Source organism: Octopus bimaculoides, chromosome 9 (assembly GCF_046866305.1).
Source record: "Octopus bimaculoides isolate indiv1 chromosome 9, ASM4686630v1, whole genome shotgun sequence".
Classification (NCBI taxonomy): Eukaryota; Metazoa; Mollusca; class Cephalopoda; order Octopoda; family Octopodidae; genus Octopus; species Octopus bimaculoides.
In genome coordinates this window covers 30,097,540-30,122,417 of record NC_142936.1, presented here as the reverse complement: position 1 = coordinate 30,122,417, position 24,878 = coordinate 30,097,540, and the positions used below count along the sequence as shown (strand labels likewise).

The 24,878-nt window shown below is 36.6% G+C and overlaps 1 protein-coding gene across 39 annotated transcripts in view; it reads left to right on the top strand.

Moving 5' to 3' along the window:
- LOC106873313 (partitioning defective 3 homolog) overlaps positions 1–24,878 on the top strand; it is a 220,470-nt gene that overhangs the window by 64,379 nt on the left and 131,213 nt on the right. For all 39 annotated transcript variants that reach the window (XM_089358161.1, XM_089358150.1, XM_089358156.1 and 36 more), the window contains one exon: positions 3,336–3,440. In XM_089358161.1, the coding sequence (XP_089214287.1) occupies positions 3,336–3,440 (105 nt within the window). The remainder of the gene's footprint in view (positions 1–3,335; positions 3,441–24,878) is intronic.

Here is a 24,878-nt window from a genome sequence, read left to right as displayed (position 1 = left end):
CAATTAGGTTGTCTCTAATCTTTGTTCAATGGATCTTCCTTTTTCCAGACTGGCTTATGTCTGAGTCCTTTGAGCTCTGTGTCTAAAACAATTAACCTTTGTTAGTGGTTGAGTACTACATTCTTCATCAGGAAAGGACTTTGCATTTACAATCATCTGTCTATCCCCCTTTCTCATGAGAGTGTTGTCAGTCTGGTTTGTGTGCTCAGATTGATAGGTGTTCAGGTGATTAACTGATTTCCTGAAGTTAGTGATGCTGCTCATTCATTTATTTATATCACAGAACTCCAAGAGCCTGGCTTTCTCCTCATTTTGATAACTTAAATCTGTAGCCTCGATACAACTGTGTAAACCACCATGATGCTGCCCAATATATTTGTTGAAGTCATCAGCCATGAAGATAAGGTCACCGTCATTTGTCCCTGAGTTAATCCGCAAAAGAGCATAATAAAAATCACCTTTTCATCGAGCAGTCCCTATTGAAGAGCACAGGGCAGAGATAAAAGTTATCATATTCTCCAAGTCTAGTCTAAGCTTAATTCTATTACACACTCTGACTACCTTGATCACTTTATCTACCTATTTCCCTGCTAGAAGTCTGCATACTCCCCATACTATCACTCTTGCATACTCAGAAGACTTTGTTCCTATGGTTCTTTGCCCATGAAGAGTCTAGCTGAGGTTTCTTTTCATCTAACCTCTTTCATGTAACATACTTTTTTGCATTTCAACAATCTTTCCAGACCTACCTTTCATTGTGCCTGTGTTGATTGTGGCTACCTTAAGGTTGCAAATTTGATAGGGAGAGCAAGTGAGGAGTTAGAGGATAGCTTTCAATATCTAAACAGAAGGTTTGTGAGAGTGTTTGCCCGCTGGCAAACTGCTCTTCCATGTCAGATATGCAAATATATTTATTACTACTCAACTGAACCACCATTTCCCTAGATCCTCAAACATTCAGGACCAAATAAATAAAACAAAAGTATAAAATATGATGTGCATGAACACAGGTAGTACAATTTTAGTTCATGTAAGATACATGATTAATTTCTTAGCGTACACAACAACTCAACTGGCAGTAAGTGTTATAAAAAAAGTTAACACTGATGACTATGTTCCTGACTTGTATTAACCATTCCAACTTAGTCTACTCATCCTAAAGAACATTACCAAGATACTTTCACTCTGTTTCTAAGATACTATTTTTTGATATATAGAATAACTCCTTAGTTACTTTGGCCATTCTTAGTCAGTTTATACATCAACTACTCATGATATCAACTATATAAATAATGAAGAATGGCAATTTATACATCTTCAAAATTTATTTATTAAAATACCTTTTTCATCAAATTCCAATTTGATGTGTTTCTGGTAAACAAGTGTCCTAGTGTCCTTTGATGTAGCATTTATATGCATTTAGTTGATTTATATTAAATCAATTGCAATACACATTTATGCAAAGGTTGACATTCCTATACAGCTTTATTCAAAGTGTTAACCATATGGGTGGGTGAAGTGAACTGAAGATTCAAGTATTAGATATGCATTCTTACAAAGTATATTCTTGGTGAGGGAACATAAAGTATTAGGGTACAGCAGGGCTGTGGAGTTGGAGTCGAGACAATTTTTGTGTCTTAGGAGTTGGAGTTGGTGAAAATCAGCTAACTCCGACTCCTCAAAAATATTACACTGTTTATTTCATGAAAAATATATAGTTTATTTAATTATGTTTTATAATAGAACATAATCAAATAAACTAAACAACAATAAAAGTGGCTGTAAATATATTCAAATTAGGAATTAGCTATACACTATAAATTACATTCAGAATTAATAATAATAACAAGATCGCACAAATTTATCCTTTGAAAAACATGGAAATATAGTGGACTGCATCACAGCCAACTGTAATGAGTGTATTCTACAATCAATTTGAGTGAGCTGTGATCAATATTTTAGTTGTGAAAAAAATTGACTAATCTAATATTTCATAAGAAGATCAATGTTTTGGTAGTGAAAAAAATTGACTAATCTAATATTTCATCAGTTTGTATAGCTGTGATATATTTTGCACTAATATTTTCTAAAGAGAAAGATAAGGACACAAAGATTAAAATAATGTATTGATATAGATAAATACATTCAAACTTACAAAATTAGACACAATTATCTATATGGTCAATCTAAACCACCTCAGTATTGCCTTACATATGCTACAGGCACTATCAGTTATGAATACCCAGTGGTGTTCATCTAGATCTCATTGCTTCTTCATATCATTATATTTCTGATTTTTAGCTACTTATTTTATCTTGCATGAAAATCAATCTCTTATTTATTCTAATTTATTTGTAGTTCTTTTGACATAAAATACCTTTTCAATTATTTGTAAAGGTGCTACTGATTTCTAGTAGGTGTCACTATGAATTTTTGAAAATAAATGTAATTCCTACTGTATTTTCTCTTGAAGAGCATCCAAAAAGAAATATTTTGATACCTCATTTGTAAAATTTGGATGAATTATTTTAGGAAATATGACAATTTAAATAGTCAGCAAATTGGTCGAAATTTTGCCGTTTGCATAAATGAATATGTAGCTATATTTGTGATATATCTTTAAAACGAAGGTGATAATTATCTTCAAATTATACAAATTAACAGTGACCATGGTGTAGTAGTTGCCTATTTTTTTTTCAGGGGTTCTTGGAAAGAAAACTTGTTTGTTGGCAATATCTTCAATATTTATGTAAAGTCTATTTTGTTACATGTAACAAATGGTTGATTTTGCAGTGTTTTCAGACCTAGCTAAATTCAAAGCTACAAGTCAGAGGAACTTAAGTTTTGGCACATTTGTAGAAGGTATGGAGGTAAATAAATTGAGATTTTGGGACATGACACCATTTCCATAAAATTTTAATAGATTATTAAAAATGACTATAAATGGCAGAATTTTGGATCAGGACACCCACAGAAATTATATTTTCTCCATTTTGATGGGGATTTTTCCTATTTTTTTATATAAATCTTGAAGAAAATATGTCGTTTTCTTAGTGAAAACAATGAAATATGAAATTTTATACTTCATAACAATTAACTGACAAAGTTCACATCCAGAACTTTAAAATGATATATAATTTTCTTTGGAAAATACTTATTTTGACATGAAAATGATGAAGCAAAATGTCTGTTTTTGCATGTTCAAACTGTGCTTGTCTCTATTGTACAGCATTCCATAGTGATACCTATTTCTAGATAACAATGTCTACTTTTATATTCTTTGTTTCTTTTTATTAAAAGTATGATTGATGTCATTTTTATATTATTTATTGCAGTCTAATGACAGTTGGGTAACAGTCCACAGTTTAAAAACTTTAACTGATGAAGGCATACTTGATCCTGATGACTATCTTAATGATGTCGTAGATGACAGAGAACAGGTAAATTTTTTTTTTTTAACATAGCTTTGTATTATGATTCTATTTCAAAACGATTTCTTTGACTTGACTTCCAGATATGTAGGTTAGACAGCTATCTTATGTTACATTTATAACAGATACTTATGTAGAACTGTCTATGCGAAATCGAAATAATATTGAATTTAATTATATAGCTCCTTAAACTGAAATCAGATTTTTGAAATATCAAAAGTAAGTACACAGCAGGCTTCTAGAATAGCACAGTTGATAGGACTGACTGTTAGATAGGTCTGGAAATGTGTAAGGTGAGGAGTAACATGGAATGATATCAAGAAACACGGTGGGAAGCACTTGTCTGTATTTATCCAGGAAAGAAGCTAAGAGTATGAAGTTTGAGGTTTACTAATGTTCAACACAAATAAGAAGTTCGATGTATTCCGAATTGCTGAACAGTATGTTCATATGAATTAAGATGTCATTGGGGAAAATTGTGTCTGAAATGATACAATAGTAGCCCTCAGTTATAATGTAAGGTATCATCATTTAATACCTGTCTTCCATGCTGGCATGGGTTAGATGATTTGACTAGATCTAGTGAGGTAGGGGACTATGTTGACCTTCACTATCTGTTTGGGCATGATTTTTATAGCTTGCTGTTCTTTCCAATGCCAACCACTTTACAGTGTACTGAGTGCTTTTTTTTTATGACACAAGCACTAATGAGGTTGTCAGGTAACTTACAAGACAAAAGACCCCTTGACTGAGTGGTGTTGTAGAGACGGAGGTGGCTTTAAGTTAGGTGGTGAGAGGCTAAAGTTTGATAGAGGGGGCAGGCACAAGTGTCTTGCTGTAGAAGAGATACATGATGACACTACATTATATAAGGAAGAGTAGGAGCAACTAAAAAGAAGACAATGACAGTGATAATGAGGTGTTAGATCATCCTCTCAAGATAGAAGATGAGTATAAGAATGAATGCTGAGAATCAGGAAGGGTGGAAGGATAAGTTCATTAGAGTGTGATATAAGAGTGGCAGATGATTAGAAATGAGTGCAGAGGTGAATGTAGAAAATGGAGTAAGAAAAAAGCTTTGATACAACTTGTAGTTTCTCACTAAACACAGTTCTGGTGTGTTTAGTGTGGCTAATGGTAAATGTCTATATGGAGGATGGTGAAAGGAATAAGAGTGGCTCTATCCCAACTGAGACAAACAAATATGCCTGAAGGGAATGGTTCGATTAAACATTTGATTTTTAAAAATTATTTAACCCACTATTTCTTTTAAAATGTTAACCTTGTGATTCTATTAACTCTGATGAGAGAAATATAGAATATTGCTATGGTTGGAGTTAGCTTGCCCATAGCAACCTGTATCTTTTCGAAACGGCTGTAAGACTTTATACATGTTCCAGACTCCTTATAAATCAGTTTACATCCGCTTCATCATCCTTTTCATTCGGACTTCGCAAGTACATTTATGGACTTACACTTTTTTTATATATTTACATTTATGAATTTTTATGCGTTTGTAAATTTTCATATGTGTATGAATTTGTATATATTTATAAAGATTCTTGTATATGTATGTGTTTATAACTTCGTAGAAATTTTTATATATCATATAGATGAATGCATGTATGTATGCACTTTATATACCATGGAGAACTTCGTTAATATGGATTGAATGAATATATACATCGGCCTTTGAATTTGTTTTCTCCTCCCCTTAATTTATATATATATATATATATATATATATATATATACAGGGTGTAATGGGTAAATTCTTGACATTTTATTTGCACATTGTTTTTGATTTTGTTGACTGCACAGTATAGTAGGGTCAGTTGGGCATCATCTGTGAGAAAAACATCATGACGCAATTCAGTCTGCCATAAATTTGGAAACGACATATTGTACTGCTTGGCATTCGCACCAGAAGCTCCAATACAAACATTTCAGAGTGTTTGGGTGTCAGTCTGAGGACATGTACCGAGAGTGATAAAAATCAAACATCCAGTCAACATCATGGTGTTTGAAGTGATCACTAGTGATGGCGATGTTATGCCTCCATTCATCTTCCTGCATGGCCTCATACTCAATACAAAGGCCTACATCAAATGCCTGGAGAAGGTAGTGCTACCCTGGGTTAAGAGGGTGGCTGCTAGAAGACCCTATGTTTGGCAACAGGACTCTGCACCATCTCACACAAGCAGGAGAACCCAGTCATGGCTGTCAGACAATTTCTGCAACCACGTCACCCTTAACTCTAGCCATCTAACTCCCCAGACTAAAACCCCCTTGTTTATTATATGTGGGGTGCAGGTGAACAAGAGACCAACAAAACTCCTTGTACCAAAGATGAACTGAAGGTAAGGATTATGGCAGCATTCACCAGTTTAAACAAGGAGACCATCCAGAAGAGTTGAAGGAGATTCCAAAGGCATCTGGAGGTCATGGTTGAAGCAAATGGCGATTTTTATGAATAAATTTACTCTCTAGTATTTCAAAATATTTTTATGTAATTTTGGTTAATATATCTGTTAAAAAGAGATGTCAGTGTTATTTTCATTTTTGCATAATTTAGATGACAGTTTATTCACTGCACCCTGTGTGTGTGTGTGTGTTTGTGTGTGTGTGTGTGTGTGTGTGTGTACATATATATATATATATATATATATATATATATATACAAATAGTGTTTGAGTGTCTACAAAGCTGTGCTTGAAGGTGTTATTTCCAAGGTCATGGCGAGAAGTGAGTTTAGTGAGAGGTTGCAAGTTGTGTCAGGGTTTTGCTCTTACCCCATTTTATTCACTAAAGTTTTGAGCCTCTACAATAATTCATTACTAGTTGTCATAATTGAATCTGTCAGAGTTAGAGGAAAAACTTTCAAAACCGAAAGCATGATCTTTTGCCCTAAAGACCTCAATGTCACTAACAAAGAGTAAACTTACTTTTAAATGTAAATGTTATTAGATATTACAAGCATCAGACCTATTGATGGCACTCAAACCATACATCTATTACTTGCAGAGCTCCAGCTAGTATTTCTCAAATTACATACTTTAAATTGTTTCTGCTACATTAATTGCACTAATTTATCTCTACGAGATAGTTTGTTAGTCATCTAATGCTAGCAGTAGGTGTCACTATGAATTTTTGAAAATATTTAAATGTAATTTCTACTGTACTTCTTCTTGAAGAGCATCCAAAAAGAAACATGTTGATTTCTCATTTGTGAATTTTGGATGAATATTTTAGGAAATATGACAATTTGAATGGTCAGTGAATTAGTCAAAATTATACCTAATTTGCATAAATGAATCAGTAACTATGTTTGTGATACCATATCTTTGAAACTGGAGATGATAATCATCTTGAAATTACACAAATTAATAGTGACTGTGGTATAATAGTTGACTCTTTTTTTCAGGTTCTTGGAAAGAAAACTTGTTTTTTGGCAATATCTTAAATATTTATGTAAAGCCTATTTTGCTACAGGTAACAAATGATTGGTTTTGCAGTGTTTTCAGACCTGGCTAAATCCAAAACTACAAGCCAGAGGAATTTTGGCACATTTATAAATAGGTATGGAGGTAAATAAATTGAGATTTTGAGACATGACACTATTTCAATAGAATTGTAATAGACTATTATAAATGGCAGAATTTTGGATCAAGACTGCCACATAAGTTGGATTTTCTCTATTTTGATGGGGATTTCCCCCATTTTTTCTCACCACAGCCTTGGAAGAGATGGGGAATGGGGAGAAGGTTTTAATGAAAAAATTTTTTGGAAGATTTGTGATTTTTCTTACACACCCCACCCCGACCAGTTTAGGCCAATTTTTTTTCTATTAGGCACTTAAAAACAATAGGAGAAGCCTTAATGGTAGGAAAAAAATAATGAAAATATTTTGAGATGAAAAAATATGTGATTTCAAGAAGAGATAGCCTCTGTTTCTAGCACATCCCACAATGTCCTGGTAATGCACTAGAAACAGCAGCTAAATCTTCCTTAAATCGCTTACCTTTTCATTTCAATATATTTTCAAAAAATTTTTTGCAACTATTAAGGCTTTTCCCATTGCTTTTTAAATGCCAAATATGAAAAAAATTAGCCTAAATTGGTTTGGTGGTGGGAGGGTTTTTTAAAAAAAACATGAATTTCAAAAATTTTGTTTCATAAAAATCTTCTCCTCTTCATTTCCAAGTCTGTGGTGAAAAAAACAAATGGGAAAAATCTCCATGAAAATGGAGAAGATCCAACTTATGTGGGTATCCTGATACGAAACTCAGCCCTACAAATAATTAAATGAAAATAAAGCTATTGTAAGTATTTCATGTATATTCAGACATGGTTATATTGTGATCTGTTATCTTTAAGGGGTTCAGTTTTCATACACTGGTATAGGTTACAGAACAAAATCTTCTCTAAGTTTGGAACTTTACAATAAATTTGATAAGTATCCTTGGAGAGCTCTGTGGAAGGAGTGACACATCCAATTTGACCATGCAAAAAAAAACATATTTAGGTACCTCATTTTTATGACAAAATATCTACTTTCCTTGGAAAATTATATATCATTTGAAAGTTCTGGATGTGAACTTCATCATCATTCCTCTATGTACTCAATCAAAAACCTTTTTAAAGTCTACATAGATAATGACAGCCCTCCTGTTATGGCTCTTAACTCCCTCTATCAGTCTTCTAAGTGCAACAGTGTGAGATGTTGTTGACTGTCCTGATCTGAATCCATTTTGGTTTGGTCACAATTGTTCGTCTATCTTAGGCTGTGTTCGGTTAAGTATCATCTTGTTGACCATTTTTGCAACAATGGATGAAAGACTGATCCCTCTGTAATTCCCAGTATCGCTTAGGTCTCCAGTTTTGGACAGCAATAGCAAGTCTATCTCAGACCATTGTTCCGACTTCACATTGTCATTTAGTAGTTTGTTTGCACATTCAAGGATGATGTCATCTAAATCACATCTTTTTGGTACTTCTAGTGGGATGTTATCAGGACCAGTTTGTTTACCTTCTTTCAAGTTACTTGTAGCTCTTTCTATTTCTTGTTTTGTGAAGTTTCCATTCTTGATTCACAAACTGTCAAATATCTTTGCTAATTCTTCATTTTCTGTTTCAATATTTCTCTAAGACACACAAAATTCATTTGTACAGGAATATGTGCAAGGTTAAATTCATATGTTGCTCAGCACACAGTGAGAGGGAATAAAGAATATTATGAATATAATTACATGTTAATTTTGGACTCTAGAAGCCTTATTTAACTCAATTTAGTGCAAGTTCTCATAGAAGTATGTTTACTTACCAACTAATTTGTTCATTTCTTGAAATTCTGGATCAGAATCAATATTTGAAGCCTTGAATTCGTCTTCTGTATGATCTCTTGCTGCATGAGAATCCGTCAGTTTGACGAGTAGTGTCAATATGTGTTAACTGCATACAAAAAGTGTCAATGTACCACCTTCTTTTTTTAACTTTGCGCCTTTTCACCATACTGTGGCCAGATTGACAATAACTATGATGAATTAGCAAGAAATTTTTCTTTCTTATGGTATAAAAATCTGGAAGATCATCTGACCTACCCCATCAAATTTTATATCAAAATAAAGCCAAAACATTCATCTATATGAGTGTATGATTTTCAACATAACTCAAGTTATAGTGCTTGAGTGCATTGAACTAAAACTAGGGCTACCATTCAGAAGACAAACTCTGTAAATGCATGGAAATACCAGGGTGTTTGAAGAACCCTGACATGATATGTAACAGTTGGATTTTAATTAAGACTATATAAGAAGAAAGTTCACATCAAAAGCTTTCAAATGTTATACAATTTTCTATGGAAAAATTTATTTTGGCATGAAAATAATAAAGTAAAAAAATGTGTTTTTTCATGTTCAAACTGTGCTTGTTTCTATTGTATGGGCACTCTGTAGTAATACCAACTAGCAGTATAGACTATTCTAATACTGTCTAACATAGCAAAGTGTCCTACCTTAGTCATTGTCTCAATTTGGTGCTTAGAATGTATGAAATCAAAGAGCCACCTCAGCAATGACTTACTAATATGTAAGAAAGGAATAGATAAGAACTCAATATTATGTACTCAATGAATGCAATGTTTAAAGATGCAGTGAAATTTTTGGCAGACTGACTGAGAACCAGAACTGCAGGTGTGATCTTTGCACAGGTACAGGAACACCAATAAAATTAAGTAAAGAACTACTCTTGATTGTCCATTAAAAGTAGCCAATAATTTCTTATAGGTAAGTAGTCACATTTTAGCAAGAAGATGTAATGACAGCATAATACCTAAAGAAAGTTTAGAGAGAGATGTTCTTGTCAACTACAGACTGTCTGAAGCATAAGTAAGAAATGTGATATTGTGTAATAGTAAGACATGAGCGCTAAATGTGAGAAGTCAGATGTTGTGAGCTTGATCTATTGAGTGTGTACTTAAAAGCTTACAATGAGAAATAAATCAGAAGGGAATATGGAAAGTGGCTGGATAATAAAGTCATTGCATGTGCACACACACACACACGCACGTACACAGAGTGTAGTGTGCAGGAGAGACAATTGTACTGGTATAAACATAAAGTGAACAATGGGAACCAAGTGAAAATAGTTTCATTATGTTGTTAGTGGGAGAAGTAGCAAGGTTATATGTCTTACAGAAGAGAAGACAAAAAAAATTGAAACAATTAGTGATATTCTAAACCTATTAAAATGGAGCTGGTGATGAAGACCATGTTAAACTCTCATGTCAAAGTAATTCTTAGTTTACATTAAAGTTAGAAAATGTGTAAGCTATATTGGGCATTTTCATTATATATATAGTTCATTTCTGACTACGTCTATTTATTTTATGTTCAGTCATTAAAAAAACATTTTGGTCATGCACACTGGATACCACAGTAACTAATATTTATGGTTGTTCTCAATTATTAGATTGGACATCCTCATGCTTACACTAAAGTAGTGCTAACTGTATTCTGTTGAAATGTGAGTTTGAAGAAGGCAAAATTTACCTTCTGATAGAATTACAGAAATGTGTTTAGCTATGCACACATCATACATTCTGAATTATTGAACTACATAACATGTTTGCAATGTATTGTTTTAATTATAGTCATTTGTGAAAAGAAGGAAAATGAACAGGTATATTTTATTGGTTATTGACAGCAAAAATAATTAGAAAAATTTTAAATAATTTTCATTTTCTTGACTAATGTTTATTAGTTTACATATCAGCCTTACTGATAAAAATATATTGTGAACACTGCATGTTTATGTAAAATCAAGAAAAAATTATAATCATTAGCTCTCAGGGCAAAATGCTTAGCAGTATTTCATCTGTCTTTACATTCTGAGTTCAAATTCTTTCAAGGTCAACTTTGCCTGTCATCCTTTCAGGGTCAATAAAATAAGTACTGGGGTCCATGTAATCAATTAGCTATACCTTCCCACAAAATTTCAGGACTTGTACCTATAGTAGAAAAGATTATTATTGTTGCTGACATTCTGGAAGGCCATGGTTAGCTTCAGCTCTAGAAGATTTGTAAACAAATCATGTTTTAATCATGGAAAATTATTGTATTCAGTTTTCAATTCCATTGTAGAAGACAAGTTATTTGCAGACTACTGGTGAATTCCTGTCATACATAGTCCCTTAACTTGTTTCAGCCACTGGATTATGGCCATGTTGGGACACTAGCTTGAAGAGTTTAGTTGAATGAACTGACTTCAGTCCTTAGTTTTTTGAAGCCTGGTACTTATTCTATCAGTCTCTTTTGCTGAACTGCTGAGTTATGGGAATATAAACAAATACTAGTTGTCAAGTGGTGATTACACACACACACACACACACACACACACACACACACACACACACACACACACACACACACACACACACACACACACACACACACACACACACACACACACACACACACACACACACACACACACACACACACACACACACACACACACACACACACACACACACACACACACACACACACACACACACACACACACACACACACACACACACACACACACACACACACACACACACACACACACAATAGGTTTCTTTCAATTTCATTCTACTAAATCCACTCACATGAGTTTGGTTGGCCTGAAGCCACAGTAGAAATCACTTGCCACACAGTGAGACTGAACCTGGAACCATGTAGTTCAGAAGCAAACTTCTTACCACACAACTACATCTGCATCTAAAATTTAAAGTGACTTGTTGATTTAAATTTTACTTCAGTTTTCTAAATTTAATTTTCTCCCTCCATGGAGAAAATAAGTGTTATGTTATAAAAGAGGGTGAAAGAGAAATGCATAGCAGCATTACTGTCAAAACGGACAGCATAAGTAGCAACTACAAGCAAGACATGAAAGAGACTAATGAATCAACAGCTAGTTCTTTACTAGGTTCATGTTCATACCAACAACAACAACAATTCCATCATCACCACCACTAATAACATTGTCATTTTGAAATCTAATGAAACAATATCTTTCACAAAAATTAATAAACAACAGTGGATACAACATATCCTTGACAAATTTTGGAAGGGAGTGTAAAAACTGCCTAGTCAAACCAAATATGCTTGTGATGCCACCTGTTCCAACTCACAGAGGCATTAACTGTAAAACAAGAATTGAAAATTCACCCTCAATACAGGCAGAGAAATGTCTGACACATGTCTGGGGTTCAATATGGCATGTGAGAAAAAGTAGTAGTTAGGCTCAATGGTCATAATATGCCATTGTGAAGAGGAAGCTAAAAAATTAGCCATTCACATGTGCTCCTCAGAACAGGGAGATGTGTAAACAAAGTGACCTTTTCAAAATGCCTCCAGAACTAAATATCCAGTATCTTGGGATAATATTGGATGAATATAGTGATATCTATGTGGTTTTCCAGCAGCACTTCATGTGACTGTTTTGGGAGGACAATAGTTTCAACAACAGTAGTAGACTTTGGTTTGTACCTGGATGACTTCAGCAATAAATGGGAGTTTCTGTGAAAGGCTTATAATGGTTGCAGAAATATGGGAAGCAATTAGTGGTTACACAAGGCACAAATTGCCCAGTTTGGATGATCTGCCTTATGAATTTTATGAGTTTGTGCCAGGTTTCCTTAGATGCCAAGAACCCTCATAAGTACCCTAGCTGTCCCTAATAGCACAGTTTTCTGGAGCTGTACTAAATTAGATTTTATGCCTATTTCCTCTGTCCATTTGTTCAAATCTTTAGGGATAGTTCCTAATGTACCTATAACTACTGAGATACATTTTACCTGCATTTTGTAACTCTGTAACTCATTGGCTAAGTCCTGGTATTTTGCTATTTTCGTTATACCTCTTATATTGACTTTCTCATCATTTGGGACTTTAAAGTCAGTTATCTGACACTTTCTATTTTCTGTATCTACTATTACTAAATTGGGCCTTCTAGTTTCTGTTACTCTGTCCGCCTGAATGTTAAAGTCCCACAACATCTTATATTTCTTACTTTCTAGTTCTTTACTAGGTTCATGTTCATACCATTTATCAGTATGGTTAAATCCTAGCTTTCTACATAACTCCCATTGCATTACTCTCCCAATGTTGTCATGTCTTTTCTTGTATTGTGTCTGTACCAGTATGCTATATTCACTTACTATATGAGTAACACTTTCCTCTTTTGATTCAAATTACCTACATTTGGAATCTACTTGGTTTTTGTCTATCTTGGCGTTTATCCAATTAGTCCTCAATGCTTGATCTTGTGCTGCTACTAACAAACTTTCTGTCTCTCTTTTCTGTCTTCTTTTCTGCAACTATCCATAACCGTGTTTCATTACTATTTCCTGCAACTTCCTTTGGGAATTTGCCATACAAAGCCTTCTCTTGCCAGTCAGATAACTTTTGTTCTTTTTTCTGGTTTTTAACTTCATTTGGCCTTTTGGTTTCTCTATGTCCTGCAGCTCTCAATAAACTTTCTTCACTAGGAGGCTATATCTACTCTAGCTAACTCCATGCAGTCTTCTGCTGATATTATCTCTCTTCCACCTTCCTTTCTAAGTAAGAATAATCTTGCTACTCTTTCTCTTGGGTGGAGTCCCATTCATATTGAATTCCTTCCTAGTTCTGTCTGGCTTTGCTAATTCAGATTTGGTCGAATCTACAAAAGCTTCTGAGTATCCAAGTAATGATATTGCCTAAGTATTTACAGCCTTCACTAGATTCGGACCATTTAGCTTTGACTTCATTAGCTTCCTCAGCCTTTTTTTTTATTTCTTGTTTTTATTTCTATAGTTAAGTACCCTGTCAGATTCTAATACTCCTAGATACTTATAACTTTCTCTTTCTTTCAGTGATTTTAATGTCTGGCCATCTGGTAACTAGATGCCTTCACTGTTGACTACCTGTCCCTTTTTCATGACTAATATTTTATACTTAACTATGCTAAATTCCATGCCTATATCTTTGCTGAAGAGTTTTCCAGTCTGTATTAAGGAATCTATCTCTTTTTCTTTCTCTCTAAAACACTTCAGATCATCCATGTAGAGCAAATGGTTAATTTTTTCTTTACTATTTCTGAACTGATACCCTGCCTTTGCCTTCCTTAATACTAAACTGGCAGAGTTTAAACATAAGACAAATATTAAAGGGGACAATAAGTCTCCTTAGAAAATTCCTCTCTTGGTATTAACTTTCTCTAATGCTGTGTCACCTGAGTAGAGATCTACTTTCCATTTCTTCATGCTAAAGCTAATTAATCCTCTTATGTTGTCATAAACATTCACTTATGTATGAGTGTGGGATCATGTTATAGGCTTTCTCATAATCTATTCACACTATTGTTGAATTTTTCTTTCTAGATTTTATTTCACTTAGAACTGCTTTGTCTATGTATAATAGGTCATACAACCTTTCTGTTCTTCCTGCAACCTTTCTGTTCTTCTGGCAGTAAATTCTGACTGTCAAGATATACATAAATGCTTTCTGAAAGCATTCCTGTTAACAGTTTCCGCACTAATGGTAAGCAAGCGATTGGTCTATAATTGCTAGCTGTATTACCCTTGCTTTTGTCTTTCATAAGGACCACTGTTCTCCTTCTAGTCGAAGTTGTTCCCTCAACCTCCCATGTAAGCTACAGAATTTCTTTAACCAGTACCCTTGAGCTAAATCTGGTCCTGGGCCCTTCCAATTAGGCATTTTACCTAACATTTTACTCATTGATGCACTAGCTAGTCTTAGATCTGGTTGCTTCTCGCTGGCTACTTCTTCTCTCACTTTCCTTAACCATACTGTGTCTTCATTATGATTGACTAGCTTATCCCAAATATTACTCCTGAACTTTCTAGCTTCTTCTGCATTAGGTTTCTCATCTTCAGTACTTTCTTCCCCACTAGTTATTTGGTTATAAAATCTCTGGTCTGTCTCAAATCATCTATTCTGTTGATACTGATCTATTCTTTTCTGATATCTGGAAAGTTTACCTGCTTCTGCTATGATGTGCTGTTTCAACTCTTCCATGATTGTCCCAAATCCTTTCTCTTTGATTAAGTATAACTATTATTATTATTATGTGATGCAAACTCACAGCTTATTTTGCTGGTTATGATAGTAAGTGTCAGCTGTCTATAACCAGCAGATGACTGGTCATGCTTCAAGAACCCTGCGAAAAATTCTTGCAGTTCTAAGCAATGCTGATTTTTATAGGTGTTCTACCTTCACACTTGCACAAGCTTTTTCAGCCATGCTGGTAGTTGAGTGCTGATACTTCCAAGTGCACCAATTACTATTGGTATCATGTCTACTCTCCTCATTGACCACAACTTTCATATTTCCCATTTAAATCATCATAGTTGTTTATTTTTTCTTCTTCTTTCATATTGATCTTGTTGTCACCGGTGCATGTTATGTCAGTTATCATGCATGTTCTTTCTTTTTTATTTACCACAACAATGTCCAGTTTCTGATATCTGGTCAGGTGATCACACTGGATCATTGCATCCCACAGGATTTTGAAATTCTCATTCTCGGTGACTCCTTCTGGAGTTTTCTCATACCACATCATGAGTTCCACAGAGCTCCCAATGGATCATTCTTGTCACATTGTCATAGTGTCTTACATATTCACGTTGTGCCAATTTTGGGTATTCGCTAATAATGTGCCATACGATTTCACCCCTCTCACCACACATTCTGCATTTGTCGCTGTCACTAGTGTTGTCTATTCTGTACTTCACTTAGTTGTTCTTTAACGCTTGTTCTTGAACTGCGCATATTAGTGCTTTTCTCTCTATCTTCAGGTCACTCCTCATCCATAGCCACCAGTCCTCTGTATCTCTCTTGGCATTCACATTGCTTGCAAACTAACTGTACATTGTTTTTTCCTTTCATGCTTTTTTCTTTTTTTTGTGTTCATATCTTGTTTAAATTTTTCTTTCATTACACAATTTTCAGTTTTGATGATGCCAGCCTTCTTCATAGGCTTCAACAATGGCTGCACAGCATTTTGTATTTACCACCCCAAGCTATTTTTCTCTGCTTCAATATAGTCTTGGTAACTGATCTCCCACCCTTTCTTCCAGACAAGTACAACCTATCGGTGTCACTCTTAGAGTGGAAGGCTTCGTGTACTGTCAACATTTTTCTGGTCTTGGTTTCCATTTTCATCACTTCTCTCTTTTGCTATTTTATAATTCCTGCTCCATACCGAAGTGACACTATTGCCCACATATTAACTGCTTGGATTTTATTCCATCCAGTCAATTTTGAGCTCAACACCAACCCTAGTCTTCAGAAATATTCCATCCTCAGTTGCTCTTTCATTTCCTTCTCCATTATCTCATTGAACTCTAGTACATCAAGGTACCTTCTGTCTCAATTTGTTTAATCAAGTCTCTATTCGGTAATTCTGTTCCTTGACAGGGACTGTACCTTGCCTCTTTTTAGGTATATTATTCCGCACTTCTTGAGTCCAAATTCCATTCTAATATCAGTACTAAAACAGTGGACTGTGTTCACCAAGGAACTCACTTGTGTCTCATCTTTGCCATACAGTTCAAATCATCCATGAAGAGGAGGTGGTTGATTGTTTGGGATTTTTCCTTTAGTTGGTACCCCAGGTTCACTTTCCTAAGTACCAAGGTCAGGGGTATCATGCAGAGAACAAAAAGCAATGGAGATAAGCTTTCGCCCTCTTCTGATACCCAGAGTGCCCAAGCTTTTTCCATACAATGTTAGTTCAGTTTTCTACCCCACCATACTTCTCTTCAGGAAACATGTTACATTCCTCACAATTCCAAACAGATCTAAGTATTTGATGATCCACGAATGTGGAATCATCATAAACTTTGCAATAGTCATTCCCAGATTTGTTCATTTACAGTCTTGCCTTACCATTTTGTCTATCAATAACACTGGTCTACAAGGTTTTTGGTGTTTAGGAAATAGACATCATTCCTATACAAAATCGGTCTCCTGAATCCAAATATAACCTTCCTTTTGACCCATCAGATCTAGTTTTTAAGTTATTGAGCCGTGTAATCACATGGATGACTGCTATTTTTGTAACCTAAATTTGAAGGGTATTAACTGGAAAAATCAACAAATGCTTGTCTATCATAATATTGCCTCTGCTATTAGACCAGTTCCATACAGTGAAGAACTTCCTGTTCCTGTCTTCAATGTCTTGCTCAGATAACTTTACCCTAAACCAAAGAAGACTCATCACTTGAAGATGACACTAGAGATCAAGGCTTTTCAGTTGAGACTTTACCTCAGCTATTCTCCCAGGTAGAGCTGAATGATCTAGTTTGTGACTTGAACCTCCCAAAAAGTTCTGCAGACCTGTTGGCTTCCCAACTGAAAGAGAAGAATTTTCTAGAGAATGGTGTCTATATAACCTTTTATCAGAATCGGCATGAAGAGTTTCTTTCTTCACAAAAGAGGAAGAGTCAGTTTATTGCAGAGATATCAGTAGGCTTTTTAATAAACTTGGCATTGAGGAATATGAACCAGAGGAATGGCATCTTTTCATAGACAGCTCTAAGTGTAGTTTAAAATATGTATTGTTGCACAACGGAAATGTGTATGGCTCTGTCCCACTCGGCCACTCAATAATTCTGAAGGAAAAATTTGACGAAATTAAGTTGGTTTTAGGGATGATACTGTATCATGATTATAAATGGGTAATCTGCATTGACTTAAAGATGGTGAATTTTCTCATGGGCAGTAATCTGGTTATACCAAATACTCATGCTTTCTTTGAATGTGGGACAGTAGAGACCAAGTAAACCACTATGTTAAGAAAGACTGGCTGTCTCAAACAAATATGGCTCCATGTAGAGCTGCCAATATATTGGAAGAACCTTTAGTTGGGCTAGATCATTTCACCCCTTTGCACACCAAACTCGGATTGATCAAGCAATTCACCAGAGCTCTTGACAAAAATGGGGAGTGCTTCAAGTATATCTGCAGTGTATTTCCAGATTTGTCGATTGAAAAACTTAAAGCAGGGATTTTTGGTGGACCACATACCTGTAAGCTCTTGAAGAACACAAATTTTGTGAAAATGAATCATCAACTTGGTTAGCCTTTGCAGAAGTAGTGCAAAATTTCCTTGGGAAACACAAAAGGGAAAATTATAAAGTCTTTGTTACCAACTTGATATCAACTTTCGTTGATATTGGCATGAATATGAGCATCAAAACGTATTATCTTTTTAGTCATGTTGATTGTTTTCCTGAAAATCTTGGAGATGTTAGGAATGAACAAGGCAAACGATTCCATCAAGACATCAAGGAGATGGAAACTTGGGGCCAAAGATATTGGGATGCAGTGATGACGGCAGACTATTGCTGGTGTTTAAAACAAGATATTCCTGTTGCTCAACATTCACAGTGCACAAAGAAGCGTAAATTTATTCCTTGAGTTTTCTGCCAAAAATCTCTGCCAGTGTACGTTTTCAATTTTGAATTTGTATATGTATTTTGTTTTGTTTTGTGTCACGGTCTCTTTATTGATTCCTATTATATACTGCTTGTATGAATAAAATACTTACTTTATCAGGTCTAGCCAGAAAACTAGACCTGATAGAGAAAAACTGAAGTTATTTTTGAATTTAGCAGGCAATATCACGTGAATTTAGCAGGCAATATCACTTGAATTTAGCAGGCAATATCACTTGAATTTAGCAGGCAAATATTCCAGACAAAAAATTTTTTTTTTGTTTCCCAGTGTAATTGATTTCCTGCATCTCCTACAGCCTTTTTGTTCTGTCAGTAATATATCATTCTCATCAAGAAATTTATACAGTTCTTCTGCAGTTCCTCCTGACAGTAACTTCCACATTAATGGGAGGCAAGAAATTTGTCTGTAATTGTCAGCAGCATTTCCCTTTGATGCATCCTTCAGACACAACACCATTCATCCTTTTGTCAACCAGCCCAGGATTTCTTCTTCTCCATTGATCAATGCATTAAATTTCTCTGTGATCAATTTATGGCAACTACTGAACTTTTTTATCCAAAACCCCTGTACACCATAAGTTCCTGCTGCTTTCTAATTATTTATCTTTTTACTCGTATTTCTGATACTGCCTTCTGTGAAATAGATAGCTTCTTGTTGGGGATAAGAAGCTGTTTGCTTGAGGCTGCAGAGCCATTCAGCTGTAGTATTATGTTGTTCTTGCTTATTCCATATCTTACCCCAGAAAAGTCAACTTTCATCAGCATCAGGGACTAATCTTTCATGTTTTTTATTATCATTAATCTCTTGATAAAATCTTTTTTGGTTGGTTCTAAACAATTTGTTTTGCCAGTATTGCTTAATCCATTGTTCAAACCTAATTAGCTTTGCTGTTTTTTGCAAGTATGCACTGCTTCAGTTCTTCAGTTACAACTTTCAGGCCTTTTGTATCTACACCATACTTCTTCTTAACTTTTTCGAATTTCCATTCATTCTTTAGTTCTCTATTTCTTTTCCTGTCAAGTATTGACACTACACTGTTCAAGGAATTTATATCTTCTGAAATTCTCCTTTTCCACCAAGGTTGTTTATTTCCTCTTCTATCCATCGCTGTTCTGTCCTCAGTAGTTCTCAACCCCATCCTTTCCACCACAATCCTACTGATAGCCTTGATAAGATTATTTGTTTGTGTGATGTTCTTTGTTTCAATGTATCTCAATAGATTATTGACTTTACTCATCTCTTGATTTAGTCTCTATTGGTTAGCCTTCTTAAAGTTGCACATAAATTCTGTCCCTTTTGTATTTAATAGATGCAGAATCTTGTCTGTTATTTATCGATCTTCATTGTTTGAGTTGTCACTGATCTCAATTCTTTCGCAATTCATGGTAGTATATTCTTACGAACAATTGTCCATCTCTTCCACTATACCACTTTCATTTCTCGCTTGCCCAGCACCACCCAATATCCTTCTTTTGATAGTTTCTATCTCCAATTCTGTTAACTACCCATTCTTTCATATTGCTCTAGTTTGGTCACATAATCTCTGTTCAGTAATTTCAAACAGATCCATTGCCTTCCATTCACTCTACATTCATTTTCTGTAACCTCTGACAGACATGCCATTCACATCCCCCTGGGTGCTCCAGTTGTAACATTCCATAACCATTATATTTACTTGTTTACTCCACTTATGTCTTGCAGCATTGATAGCAGTGGCTGGATTACGACCAGGAGCACCTGCTGAGTGCAGCACCTTTATCATTGGTTCCAGTCCTGTTCACACTGTTATCATCATCTATTTTGCTTGCATTTTCACTCACAAATTAGGTGTATTTTTAGCTTACTACCACCTGGTATTTTTATTGAGACACCATCTCTATCAAGGTAGTCTGCTAAGGTGACGGGGCCTTGCTCCCCTGGTTTTGAACTCAGAGTGGTCCTTCTACTAGGCTGCTTGCCTTCCAAGGCTAATGAGTACAGCCTACCCAGAACACTGGTTATTTGAAGGCACCAGATACTTGCTTTTTCTCACTCTGTTGTTGGTTTGACGAAGGAGTCAGGCTTCACTATCTGAGGATAGGTTTTGTGCATTTTATAAGTGATGGGTGCTCAACTACTCTCATCACCCTGGCATTGACAAAAAAAAAAGCAGAAAGTAGAAGAGAGAAAGAGAGAGAGAGAGAGACAAACAGAGAGGGAGAAAGAGAAAAAATAAAAGGAAAGGAAATTCAACTAGGGAGGGGAGGAAACCATTTAACACAGCAAGTTCAGTATAATCTATTCAGATCAAGGAGAGTAGGAGGACTGCTTAGGAGTGGTTGTAAACACAGAAGGGAGGGAGATATTGGACATCAGAGAAGATGGTAGAGGGGGTGGGTAGGGCAGAAGCATCATTCCTGGAATCTGCCTGTTTCATCTGTGTGTTACACTTACATCAAGGGAGGTTATAACTTGAATGTAGAAATAGATATATATATATGGGGAGAATTCACAAAAAAAAAAACAAGACAAAGACAAGTGGTGTAGACAACAAACAGATGCATTAGTATAACGCTCGGGAAGTGAAAAAGTCTTTAACGTTTCGAGCCTACGCTCTTCCACAGAAAGAAACAAGGAAAGAAAAAAAGAATGTGTAGTGGCTGGTGATCTGTCATGGCGAATGCTGGACAGAAGGGTCACACAGGAGAGCTAGGAAGAAGGGGAGATAATAAAGTAGTGGTGATCCCAAAACGAAGGTGTGTGCATGTGTATAAGATAGTTTGTGTGTGGAAGAGGGCTGGTGATCTTGACGTGTGCATATGTCTAGGTGTGAAAATGTGGGGCTGGGAATTGGTCAGTGCCGGTGTGTGTGTGGTGGTGTGTTGTGTGGCATGGTGTAGTGGTGTGTGGTGTGGTGTGATAGTGTTGGGAGGTGGGGAAAGCACGGATGGGGTGGGGGTTAGGCTGGGGTGGGGGTTAGGCTGGGGTGGGGGTTAGGCTGGGGTGGGGGTATGTGGGTAAGAAGACGGTGAGGTAGAGGTGGGGTAGGTGGGTAGGAAGAGAGTGAGGTAGAGGTGGGGTATGTGGGTAGGCAGAGGGTGGGGTATGTGGGAGTGGGTGTAAGGGGTGGGATGGGAAGGATAGGGAAGGTGGGGTTGAAATGTGTAGGGGAGGGGTGATGATGAAGGGGGAAGGAGAAGGTGGGTAGGAGGCATAGATAGAAATATATATATAGGTGTAAGTAGAAACTCCATAAGATGTATCCGGTGTAAGTTATGGACACATAAGAGGTGCAGCAATATCAGAGGAAGGTTAACAGGGAAACTAATTTTTGTGTGTGGAAGGTGTACAAGTACACTTAACACTAAAAACATACAGAAAATAGACTCCATCAAATGCCTGCAGAGTGAGCTAGAAGTAGTTGATAGCTTTTTGTTATCTAGGTGACCAAGTCAGTAGTGGTGGTAGATGCTCTGAGAGCATAGCTGCTAGAATAAGAACAGGCTGGGCAAAGTTCAGAGAGCTCCTACCTCTGTTGGTAACAAAGGGCATCTCCCTCAGAGTGAAAGGCAGGTTGTATGATGCATGTGTGCAAACAGCCATGCTACATGGCAGTGAAACATGGGCTGTGACTACTGAGGACATGTGTAGGCTTGAAAGAAATGAAGCTAGTATGCTTTACTAGATGTGCAATGTCAGTGTTCATACACAACAAAGTGTAAGTGTCTTAAGAGAAAATTTGGGCATAAGAGACATCAGATGTGGTATGCAAGAGAGACGACTGCATTGATATGGTCGTGTGATGCATATGGATGCGGACAGCTTTGTGAAGAAGTGCCTCTAACAGTGGAGGGAAACTGGAAAAGGGAGACCCAGGAAGACATGGGATAAAACGGTGAAGCATGATTTTCAAATACTTTGCCTCACGGAGGCAATGACTAGTAACCAACACTTTTGGCAAAGTGCTGTGCTTGAGAAGACCCGTCAAGCCAAGAGAAATCATAGTTGTGGCTGTTGTTAGTGTCACATAACTGGAACCCATGCTGGTGGTATGTAAAAAGGAAAATTCAAGTGTGGAGCCTCAGAGAGGCAATGTGGTTGATGCTGGTGTTGCGTAAAAAGTGCCTTTCGAGCATTAGGTCTCATGAAAGTAATAACAAAAGACCTTTGACAATATGCTGTGCTTGAGAAGGAGACCCATCAAGCCAAGTGAAACCATAGTCATAGCAAGTACTGGTGTTATGCAACTGGCACCCATGCCAGTGACACATAAAAGCACCCATTACACTCTTAGAGTAGTTGGTATTAGGAAGGGCATCCAGCCATAGAAATCATTCCAAATTAGACTGGAATCTGGTGCAGCCCCTCAAATTAGCAGCTCTGGTCAAACCATCCAACCAATGTCAGCATGGACAACAGACATTAAATGATGATGATGATATATATATATATATATATATATATATATATATATATATATGAAATCTTTCGAGTGAGATCGTTGCCAGTGCTCCTGAACTGGCTCTTGTGCGGGGCCGTCGTAGGATTTTTGAGCGAGATCGTTGCCGGTGCCCCTGGACTGGCTCATGTGCGGGCGACACATGAAATCTTTCAAGCGGAATCGTTGCCAGTGCCCCTGGACTGGCTCATGTGCGGGCGACACATGAAATCTTTCAAGCGGGATCGTTGCCAGTGCCCCTGGACTGGCTCATGTGCGGGCGACACATGAAATTTTTCGAGTGAGATCGTTGCCAGTGCCCTGAACTGGCTCTTGTGTGGGGCCGTCGTAGGATTTTCGAGCGAGATCGTTGCCAGTGCCCCTGGACTGGCTCATGTGCGGGCGACACATGAAATCTTTCAAGCGGGATCGTTGCCAGTGCCCCTGGACTGGCTCATGTGCGGGCGACACGTGAAATTTTTCGAGTGAGATCGTTGCCAGTGCCCTGAACTGGCTCTTGTGTGGGGCCGTCGTAGGATTTTCGCGCGAGATTGTTGCCAGTGCCCCTGGACTGGCTCATATGCGGGCGACACATGAAATCTTTTGAGCGGGATCGTTGCTAGTGCCCCTGGACTGGCTCATGTGCGGGCGACACATGAGGTTTTTTCGAACGAGATCGTTGCCAGTACCTCTGAACTGGCTCTTGTGCGGGGCCGCCGTAGGATTTTCGAGCGAGATCGTTGCCGGTGCCCCTGGACTGGCTCATGGTGCGGGCGACACATGAAATTTTCCGAGCGAGATCGTTGCAGGTACCCCTGGACTGGCTCTTGTGTGGGTGACACATGAAATGCACCATTTGAGCGTGACTGTTGCCAGTGCCGCCTGGCTGGACTTTGTGGGATTTTCGAGCGAGATCGTTGTCAGTGCCCCTGGACTGGCTCTTGTGCGGGTGGCACATGAAATGCACCATTTTGAGTGTGGCCGTTGCCAGTGCCGCCTGACTGGCCTTCGTGCGGGTGACACTTAAAAGCACCCACTACACTCTCTGAGTGGTTGGCGTTAGGAAGGGCATCCAGCTGTAGAAACTCTGCCAAATCAGATTGGAGCCTGGTGTAGCCATCTGGTTTCACCAGTCCTCAGTCAAATCGTCCAACCCATGCTAGCATGGAAAGCGGACGTTAAACGACGACGACGCTATATATATATGTATTTATGAGAATTTTAATGGAGATAAAGCTCCAGTATATAGTGCAACTGTTTTTCGCTCGTATATAAGCTAAAGATTAATAAAATTTGGTATAAGATAAAAATTTCAGATATTATACTTAAACATTTAGACAAGCAAATTCATTATTCAGATGTATGACATGAGATATTGTTTCATTCAAATAACCACATATTTATATTGCGACATAGATAAGAATACAGAAATATAAGAATACAGAAATATAAGAATACAGAAATATAAGAATACAGAAATATAAGAATACAGAAATATAAGAATACAGAAATATAAGAATATAAATAAAATAACATAAAAAATATATAAGGAGTATCATTAAAGTAGAAAATATAGTTAGAATAAATTAAAGGAGGTGATTGAAAAGATCCTACGGCCATTTCAGAAAAGTTTTAAGGGGCTGTATGCCATTGTTTAACTTCAATGTTATTGTTTTCAATGTAGGTCTAAGCTTTCTATCGCTATTTACAAACGAACAATGACAAATTACTGACAGAAAGAAGTTCACAATTACTGACATAAGTAATTTCATTATTTACTGACAGAAGTATCTTCATAAACTTCATTTCAATCTGTACGGTTTTGTGTTTCTCTGTTGTTGACGGTTTCTTTCTGGTTCCTTCGATACTGACTCTTTGGTTCACTGAGTAGTTCAACTCGTAGAATACTTTATTTTCCGTTAAAAATTTCTTATTTACTTTCTGCCTGTTGTATTAAGAAACATCATTTCCATTACCAAGTTATTTTCATTGTTTACTATCTTCTGCACTCATGTATTT